At 38.6% G+C, this 10296-nt stretch overlaps 1 protein-coding gene across 2 annotated transcripts; it reads left to right on the top strand.

The window, feature by feature from the left end:
* Positions 1-508: 508 nt before the first annotated feature.
* Positions 509-10096, top strand: LOC128734253 (guanylate kinase). 2 transcript variants are annotated; one of them, XM_053828333.1, is made up of 4 exons: positions 509-738; positions 7337-7613; positions 7676-7902; positions 7994-10096. In XM_053828333.1, exons 1-4 carry the CDS (start codon positions 606-608, stop codon positions 8146-8148), a joined length of 792 nt encoding a protein of 263 aa, XP_053684308.1. In that variant the 5' UTR covers positions 509-605; the 3' UTR covers positions 8149-10096. The 2 variants fall into 2 exon arrangements, with proteins under 2 accessions (XP_053684308.1, XP_053684309.1); XM_053828334.1 differs by having other exon boundaries at positions 662-738; positions 7299-7613.
* The last annotated feature ends 200 nt before the right edge of the window (positions 10097-10296 follow it).

Genomic DNA, 10296 nt, shown 5'->3' with positions numbered 1-10296 from the left:
ACATGAAAAGTTTTGGAACGACGATATGCACGACATGCCTTCACATCTGGCATCTTTGCCGCTGTGGTGAGTATATGTGGTGAAATTCTTCTGTTTTGTTCGTTTTTGTCGTTTGGTTCGTTTCTTGGGTTCATGTTTTGAAGTTCATTTCAAGTTTGAAGTGTTTACGCTGCTTCAGTGATCCCATGATTTAGTTTTTGTTTGAATTTTCCGAAAATTTTATTATGCAGTCTTGTTATCTTAGTTAAATGGGGACATATCCAGAACTTCAAGGTTTTCCTTTTTCATTCACCTTGAAAAAAGTCGCCAAATTTTCTTAAGAATGTAATGTAAGATGCAATTTGCAGATATCTCTCGTCCAGTTTACGTATGGATTTCTTTCTTAATTTTCTTATTTCTATCTTGTGCAGTTTTTAAAAACTAGTTGGCAACTTTGCTTTGCGCTGACGTCGATGTCGTCCGTCGTCTCGTTTCTCGTTTGCATTCGCGAATCGCGGTGTGTCGGAAATCGAAGCAGCTGAGCTTGCTGTCCTGTTTAGTAGTAAATCACAATTTGTACCGAAAAGCCGGGAGTGCGAGTATTGATTAGTGAAAAATTTCCATTGATGTTACTTAACATCTCTTTACGGGTCAATCACAGTGCCAAAAGTAGTCTGCCGATTTTACGAAGGCTTTATCAGTCGCACACCGCCAAGCAGCAACTTCAACCAAGCCAAATATTTATCATCTCAGCTAAAGGTAGTATTCATAATTATTGGAATTGAATTAAGGACAGGTGCGTTTTATGGTGTGAAAGTGAAAAAAACGTGCTGAAACTCGTGCATTTCTTACTAACTACCTCAGTGACAGGAGGAAACTACATTTAATTGAACTAATCAGCAAAAATTTTACAAACTAACATTGCACCTGCTATTGATACTCTGTGGATATCAAAGTTCACCCTCCCACTGCCGCATTTATATGCATTTTTCACGCTTTGAGTAATTGTCATTCAAACTATTGACCTACAACCGAGTGCAAGAACTAAAATCATTCACGATGCTAACACTAACCGTTCTGATCGTACGGGGTGAGTTGATTCTAAGTTTCAACAAACAAAAACGAAAGTAGAACCTCGAATCTATCAATCAGCTCATTTGGATTTGTACCTCTCCAGCATGGTTTGCGCTATTTTATGAAGCACATTTATGTAGCAAATGATAAGCACATTTTGAGTTGATATGCGTAAAAGGCATGTATAGTTACACAGCAGAGAGGCCAGACTTTGCAAATTGCAGCATGTAATTTCGCTTTTACAATGCTAGAGGCGCGAGAATCCAGCCATTATTTGCGGCATGCTGAAGCAAAATTTGGCTAGGATAAGTTATCTCATAAATAATGGAATACCCATTTCTTTGTGCATCTGTTGAATGTAGAGTATTTGCTTCATCTATAGGAATAGATATGGCATTTTATGAAAAGTATTGGGTACAAACGCTCATGTTGGCCAGATGTCTATAAATTTTTTGTAAGATTAGTCGTAAAACTTAAATAGTTAGGGTGGTTCCAAATGCATTTACAGATATTTGCAGGACCGACGTCTTTGCTGTGTCAATAGGCTTTTTTGTTTCGATAGTTGCATGCAAATAGGTTTAGAAAATTATTTTTTGAGTTCTTGAATATATTAGGTATTCATTTAGCAATAAATTCATGTTTAAATGCATTGAGCAAAAGGCCAAGAATTTGAAATGGACACTCCTTTTTATTTGGTTGTAATTCTACGTTAAAAGCAACACGTCTAAGTTCGTCTATGAGGCGGCATCTAAAATTTAAAAAAGAGTAGACAAACTTAAAAGTATTGTCTAATCAAAATACAATTTATTTTAGTGTCTTATCCACTAAGAAAGGAAACATGGCCACTAAAAATTTTGCAAGCGCTGTTTCACAGCAAATAATGTGACCAGATTACCATTGAAAGCAAAATTGAAGACTGAAACCGCTGCACACGCGCAATTTATTTTAGGTTTGCCGCACCGAGACGAAAGATATATGTGGCGCTTGACCTTCCATGTTGGTATCAGAAACCGTAAATTGAACGATAATAGTCGTTCAAAGCATTACGAAATAGTTTAGGCTCCACTTTCACTTGGCCATAGCAAAAATAATTTCACGAACTGACAACGACATGTGCCAAATAACTCAAAATCTTACACGGCCCATCGTGTTTAGCGTCTGAATCGTATCTAAAAATAGCCTGTAAACTGCACCCAAGTCCCTACTCTAGTTCCATTACGCGAGGTTTCTTATACGCTTCAGAGAGGTGAAAATTCAATGCGTAGAAAATATGCGATTTATTCTGCTGCGACATTAGGCGAAGAAGACCGGATTAGTATGATAGGTTGATACCCCTACGTATGATAGATTGCTACTATGGTGCTTCCTCATTTTTGTGAATGTGATAAAATTAGCTCCTTTTTCAGCAGAGCGGCGTTTCGTAAATAGTAAAATAGTAACCTGTCCCAAAATTGTGCACAGCGAACGGTTAGGGATGAGTGCAGTTCATGAGTTTCTCAGTTTACTGAATTATTGAAGGTCGGTAGTAGAAAAAATGGCAATGGCCGCGGGTTGACGCTGCCGTACGACAATGACGAAGATTATTTGTTCTCGTCGGCAAACGTTGCACCGCTTTACAGGTGGTGGTGCTCCTGTGTCAGCGACAAACTTTCGATTGGCATTTTTACGCGAAGTGGGTATATGTTACATGGTCTTGCTTCAGTTTGGGAAATTGATGCATTAGATTGCGTCTTGGCTCAGTTTACTACAATATGGGTAAATGGGTTTGTGAAACTACAACTTGATGAAATCCCGGAGACAATGACTAGCTTGATGATGTTAAGATGAACTTAACAATCTCGTTGTCCAAACGAAAATATATGCAATGGCCTTAATTCGCTGTAATTAAGGCGATGGAAGATCGTCGGAATTATCAGTATGTTGAACATGATGATTTTTTGAACGACCAGCAGAGTATCCTGGCGATCGAAGAATAGAAGCCAGATCCTTGGTTTTCGACTTAGGTTTGTGCCAGTCATCCCGAGTAATGCTCAAGTTTCCAGAGCAGCTGGTCGGATGATTTCGCTTTTTCAATCTTAATGAAAGTGAGAAACAGTTAGAACCAATAATTGACGATGAAAGACGACAAAAATGCGATGAAAGAAAGATGAAAAGACAGCGAAAACGCCAACCCGTTAAAACACGCCAAAAATGTTTGGAAAACATGCAAAAAGAAGCGGCGAACCACGACAGAAACACGACAAATCGAGGAAAATACGGTAAAAAAGATGTTTTTGTTGTCTTGCGAAAAACTGGCCAAAAAGTGACAGAAAGACAGCAAGAAACGAAACGACTACAAAAGACGATGAAAAGATGAAAAAACACAATCATGGCGAAAAGGGGCCACAACAGTAATAAAAACGACCAAAGCAGTTTAAAGTAGCCGAAAAAGTAACAAAAATGCCAAAAGTAGATGTCAAAAAACGATATAAATATGATGAATAGATAGCAAAAAGAGTATGAAACGACAGAGCGATCACAAAAACACGACAGAGAGGCGGCGAAAAGGCTGCGAAAAAACGACGAAATAATCATGACAACTATGAAAAAGTCAAGAAACGACAGAAATACGAAGAAAAGATGCTGGAAAACACTAGAGACGCGATAAAAAATGCCAACAAAGAATAAAAACGATGGAAAAACGCCATCAAGAGGCCAAAAATTTTACACAAGACGTTAAAAAATGATATCAAATCGCTGAAAAGTGACAATTAGTAATGTCTGACTGTGAAGTCTGTCGTATAAAACCAGAAGGTCAAATTTCGATAACGGAATGTAGCACCTAGGCTTTGCTTTGCATTTAGTAATGTTTGGCATCATAAAATTTTTTTACCGAAGAACGTTCTGCTGCTCAGAGTTCGGTCAAATTTACCGGACTCGGTACTTGTTCAAGGAGAAACGGTACTGAATCCCAACATGGCCGAAAAAATGGCGTCCACGTGAGGATATAGGTGCTATCGATCCGGCCATGTTGGGATTCAGTAGCGATTCATCTTGAGTGTGTAGATGCGCCTCTCTTCGCAGATTGAATCGTCAATAAAGTGGTTATACTGACGACAAACACTCTAACCTGTCAGTGTTCGTAAAGCGTTCTCATGTACATGTTTAACCGATAATATGGACGGCACTAACACTTGTATAAAATGCGAAGGCGATACAAAGCCTATAGTTTAGATTAGATAGTATAGTACAGATGTCATATTTTTTATCCATGTATGAGGAAATCAAAGACTGGCATATCTAGTTCCTTTAATAATCTAAGAAGAAAGCATGGAGCCCTATTCTCACAGTCACCTCACCTCAACTCACTTCTCTCACGCGCCCTATTCTCACAGTCGTCACCGTCACCTTACCTTAACAGCCCCATTTGATTTATACAGTCACCCAGGTGAGCGGAGTCACCTAGGTGACTCTGAGAACCGCAAATTGCGCTCTCACCCAAAAAATTTAGGTGAGGTGACTGTGAGAATAGAGCCCCAGATGTTGAGAGAACGAAAAAAAAAAGTAACAGATGGTAAAGAGACACCTGCTGGATGCGGTTTTATCTTCCTCTGCGGATCTAGGTGCTTCCACCCTCCGAGATGGATGAGGCAGGGTACGCTCGGCCGTCAATGAGACCGTAAGCGCAAACGATGGAATGAAAAACAGCTTGAAAAACGTCTATCTCCAATAGCAAAAGTTTTCATAGGGCACTATCACTATCAGGCGAGGTTTATGAGGGTTTGTGCTACTACGGATTGTATGCTCCAGTAATGTCGGGAGTACAATCTGCCCAAGCATAATATTTTCGTGGATTTCAGAGCAGCATACGATACAGTTGAACACAATAATGTACAAGAATGGTTTTCCGGACAATCAGACCGATAGTTCTTTACGGACTTGAGACTGTAACTTTGCTTACTGAAGACATACTGCCCATCAGGGATGGTTCGATCACTTTGACTCAATTTAGATTCATTTGACAGTAGCGTCCTCACCGAGCAGAATTTGACAAATTGATGTATGGGACATTTGTAGATAATAACTAGATCTACAATTTTGCTGAATAAAGTGTTGCAGTATCTTTTGTAGTTACGGTGCTACAATGCTAGTATCTCATTAGTAACTAAATGAACGTTCATTTAGTTACTAAAGAGGTACTAGCATTGTAGCGCCGTAACTTCAAAAATTATAGCAACACTTTATTCTGCAAAATTGTAAATAATAACGAGTTCTACAAATGTTTCATACATGACTTTGTCAAATTTTACTCGGCTGAGACGGTAGTGTCAAATGAATCAAAATTGAGTCAAAGTGATCGAACCATCCCTGCTGCCCATAAATGCATAACAGCCCCATCTGACTTTTCACCGCTTTTAAGATAAACCTGGGAATCATCTTTAAATTAACTGTTCTTTCTATATTTCAAACAAAAAAGCTATGTTTCTTTCCAAGATGTTGAAAAAAATATCAAACTTTGTCAGTCCCATATTACAAATAAACGCATAACAGTCACTAGAAGAAAACTATTGAGGAGAATTTGGATCGGATGTACGATTCCGAAGTTACAGTGGAAACAAGTTCCGGAATATATGGGACTTGAACATAGAAGCACCTTGAATCACAACAAACCCATCATGTGACACCTATAAGTACACGGATTTGCAAATCTAGACTATTGGTAGTCGTATAAAGTGTTCAAGACGTCATTGGCCACATCTAAACATGTCCGTGAATTTTCCAGATACCTCTAGGCGATCAGTTTCTGAATTTAACTAAAATGCAACATGTGACATCTCTAAGTCGTTTGTGCTAAGGTAGGAAAAAAATGGCGCATTTGACAAACACCCTTTCTGTTTATTTTTTATTTACAATTATAAATGACCAATCAAAAGCTTTTTATGGCATTAATGCGTTTCATAAGTGTAAACAAAGTGTCAAAGGTACACTTTTGCGAAATATTAATAGTCAAGATAAGTTATTATAGAAAATTTCTGAAAAGTGCGTCAACTTTGGACCCGCGTCAAGTATGGTGCGTCCACGGTACTCGAAATTGCAAAATTAGTTTGAAATAGCAAGTCTCTGTCTTGAGTCTCTGGCAGAGATTTTTGTAAAACAAATATTTTCCACCAGTTTTGTTTGATTTAAATTAAAGTACCTAAATACGAACCCATTACTAACATAATGACAGTGAAATGCATTTTGTTGGTTGGCTGGTTTTAAACTGACTAATATCATTCACCTGAAACCTGGCACTTACTAAGATCAAAACTTTAGTTGTTTAACCTTATGAAACTATTACATGTTCATCTTTAACATTTATTTCGACAAACTGACTTAACATCATCGTTGAATTAGGTAGTTGATGTTAGGATAAGCATTTGGATTTTCAAATCATTTTCGATATCGGACCTTTCGATAGGCCGGACCGTTTGACGCAATTTCCATTCGAGTCGACCACGTTTTAGTAAAAGTCAAGCCCTAGTATGTATCAGGATACTCACATGGTACCGCAAAAATTCACGCGACATGGCCTGGTTCGACAGTGTGGTGGTATTTTTACGTTACGGAAAGCTACGAGTGCGAGTTTTGCGCAGACTCGGCCAGCTTCGGCCGACGAATGGCGTCCGAAATTTCGTCCGATCTCCGATGCGAACCGTCTACCGCATTCAGTTTGCCGGGTTTCGGATCAGTCATCCCAGAGCATTCATTGAAGCCGGTCCCAGAGAGAGCCGGAACCCCATCAATCCAAGGCCATCAGCCGCTAGCAACGTGGTCAAGTTTTTGTGTGAAATCGCGTGGAATAAAAATAGACGTGAGTCGCGTAGTTTGTTTTTGTTTTTGACGGAATTTGAACTTTTTTCGTTGCACCGGATCGTATTGAGGATTGACGTGTCTTGCGAAGGAGGGGTAACAGGGCGGGAAAGCACATTACTCACGCGAGTAGACTTGAAAGGAGCAATAGTCCTAACAAGACGACGTGCATTTATAGTTGATTGGCACCATCATAATCGGAAAGGACAACAACTTCTGGGGGAAAATATTGCGTGCCAGTCGTATTTCCTCAAGTGTTGTTCTTTACGAGCGTCTCATTAATCGGAGTACTAACGTTAGACTTACTAAGGTACCGTAGTCGCATGTTTAGTTGCTTGCTATAGTTTATTCTTTAAGTAGCCTTGCTTCTGTGTGGACGTTAGAAAATAAGTGTTCCTTCTCCCGTTTGATAGTTGTGAAGTTGATTGCGATTTTTATATTGCACCAAAAGCATTTTCCCGATTGAGCAACATGGTCAGACAAGGCCCGCGCCCACTGGTTATTTGTGGCCCATCCGGATCAGGCAAGAGTACCCTGTTGAAGAAGCTGTTCAAGGAATTCCCGGACACATTTGGTTTCAGTGTGTCACATACCACCAGGAAACCTCGCCCCGGAGAGGAAGACGGAGTCCACTATCACTTCGTTTCGCTGGAAGAAATGCAAGCTGCTATTGAGAAAGGGGAGTTTATTGAAACTGCCGTTTTCAGTGGAAACATGTATGGAACCAGGTAAGAAATTAGTTGAGTAAATTGAGAAATTCGTTTCACTATGTAAGTTTTTTGATTTGCAGTAAAAAAGCCGTAGAAAACGTTCAACAGCAGGGCAAGGTGTGTGTGCTGGATATAGAAATTGAGGGTGTGAAACAGGTTCGTAATTCTGATCGGTTGAACCCGCTGTTGGTGTTCATCAATCCACCGTCAGTAGCTGAACTGGAGCGTAGGTTGCGAAACCGACAAACCGAAACCGAGGAGAGTTTACAGAAACGTCTCAATACCGCAAGAGTTGAGATCGAATATGGTGAGTATGGTTTTATGCTAGTTTATTATTTTAAATATCTATCTTTGTTTAAGCATGGCACTTAGAGGACAATTTTTGTTGTACGTTTTAGGTTCCACTCCCGGTAATTTCCACATTGTAGTCTACAACAACGACCTGAAACAAGCGTACGCTGACCTGCGGGATTTCATTGTGCGCGAATTAGAGACCCAACAGAATCAAGGTATCAACGTCAGTTTGACTCGTGTTCCCTTGAATGATGATTAATCATCCGGTCGGCTCGACCGAGCGTTTTGAGTGCATTTGTAGTTGCGTTATCAACCGTGCGGTGTCGAGACAAAAAGCCAAATAGAACGTGCTATAGGCTACTCGCCCGAGATCTTTCCCAGTCCGCTAATCTAACCTTTTTACTAAACTCTAACCACAAACATATTTTTAACACAAAACTCACAAACATTGCATGTATCGGTATTATTGATATGCATCATTCCAGCCTTCGGAAACAGAGTTTCGACATTTAAACTATTCAAACGGGTGCAAAAACCTCCCATATTTTCCATTGTAAGCGTTTATATGGTGCTTAGAAACTAATGTCATAGTCAGTGTAGAAAAATATCTCATACATACCGCTACAAGTCATTTTTAATATGGCAGATATAGATTGTGTACCTTAAAATGGTACTTGTTCACAATGTATTTAGTAAAGTAAATATAAATTGTTAGAAACCACACTTGTTACGTAGAAAAACCGTCGAATTTATAAATCGTGACATGCGATTTTATTTCGCTAAAAGTAAATTAGCAATAAAAGTGATTCGTTGATTAATTCACTTAGTCAAAATATACATTCCTTACAATAGCGTTAATTCATATTGAAATTGGTGTAACTTTTCTCATCAAATAATACTCTATTTGTAAATTATCTAAATATTCAAGTTTCTGACACTGTTTCCTCTGTTGTTTAAAATCTCATTACATACATATTTTGTCCAGTTCAATAAAACTAACAGTCGCATTGCTATTTACTAATAAACATCCCAAAATACTATTGCTGATTTCCTCTAATAATACTGACCACATTAAGTTGTGTTTGTTTGGTGATTAAGTTTTTAACATGACTAAAGCCTCTAACCTTTCGTTTCCTTGCGCGAGGTCAACGAGTGTTTATCAACCAATTATTGACAGGCCGTTAATGATACCCTTTTTAACTTGCGTGTCATCTTTGTACACAAGCATGTGCGGCTTGAGCTATAAATTTGGTTTTCTTATTGGACCGCAATTTGATTTCCATCAATTATAATATTAACGTTTTCATTTTTTTTGTATCTTTCTCTTTCCTTCAAACAATGCTATTCTTTTACAAAAATTACAAATGCAAAACAGAAAATTTGTTCATACCGTCGATAGTTACAGAATATAAGAGATGCGATTCTTAAGCAAGTCATTATTGGTTAGAAGTCGTAAGCCGTGTACTAATACTGCTCTTTAGGTATACGTTCACTGCCGTGAATCGCATAACAGTCAAATTTATATAGGAAACTATAGAAAATGGAACCGTTATGCGATTCACGATAGTTCAGCTCTCATACACATTATACAATGCATAGGTTCACACCAAATAACTCATCTTTTGTAACACAATACGCACCAAAACTGAAAATGTAAAAGCCACTTAAGAAACGTAATCCCACTGAAACGAAAAGCTGCTAACAAAAATTTATAGTGCTTAGTGTCAGGTAGCAGAGTGTAGGTACGAATGAGAAGCGGAAGCGGAAATCGTGTGCCCGAATTGGAGGAAAGCTACTTGTGTATTTAGGCAGTTAGTTTTAAGCTCTCATCTATTTTATCGTCTATAAATGGGTTGCCATTACCGCGCTACACCGGTGCCACCGTTTGCATCTACAGATCGGTGGAACACAGAGGATGGTGCTTGAGTATTATCAAAACCAGCTGCGAGGTCATAACAGATAGGACAAGAAACAAAAACAAAACAAAAAAATTGATTAGAAGACCTCTGTATTTACCTGTCAATTTTGTCTTTTTGTAATTATGTTTTACTACTGGACTTTTTACCGTATCGATAGGATGAACTGAGAAATCCCACGCTGAATTACCCTATTATATGTAATTGACGTGTACTGAAACCATAGGATGATTTAACAAAACAAACCTACAAGCATGTGTTATTCACCAAAGCATCAATAAATGAATGCATACGCTTTTAGTTGTCAGAAACTAGATTCATTTGTTTTAATAGGAACTGGAAGAGATCGTATCACTATCCCTGCGATAAAACTTAACCTTTACATGGTGTAGGACCAATCAATTAGTTAGTACAAACACGTATGTATCATTGTTGTGAATAATTCGCAATGTGAACAGATTGGACGTATTCAAGCAAATTTTTCTAAATTC

Source organism: Sabethes cyaneus, chromosome 2, assembly GCF_943734655.1.
Source record: "Sabethes cyaneus chromosome 2, idSabCyanKW18_F2, whole genome shotgun sequence".
NCBI lineage: Eukaryota > Metazoa > Arthropoda > Insecta > Diptera > Culicidae > Sabethes > Sabethes cyaneus.
Note: the sequence above shows the minus strand (reverse complement) of the source record. Positions and strands in the feature narration are given on the sequence as shown.

What these genes read in the sequence shown, in the direction of transcription:
- LOC128734253 (XM_053828333.1), top strand. Translation starts at nt 606, where the DNA reads ATGTTACTTAACATCTCTTTACGGGTCAATCACAGTGCCAAAAGTAGT. An exon ending in ATTTATCATCTCAGCTAAAG is followed by an intron (nt 739 to 7,336) that starts GTAGTATTCATA and finishes TTGCACCAAAAG; the next exon opens with CATTTTCCCGATTGAGCAAC. An exon ending in GGAAACATGTATGGAACCAG is followed by an intron (nt 7,614 to 7,675) that starts GTAAGAAATTAG and finishes TTTGATTTGCAG; the next exon opens with TAAAAAAGCCGTAGAAAACG.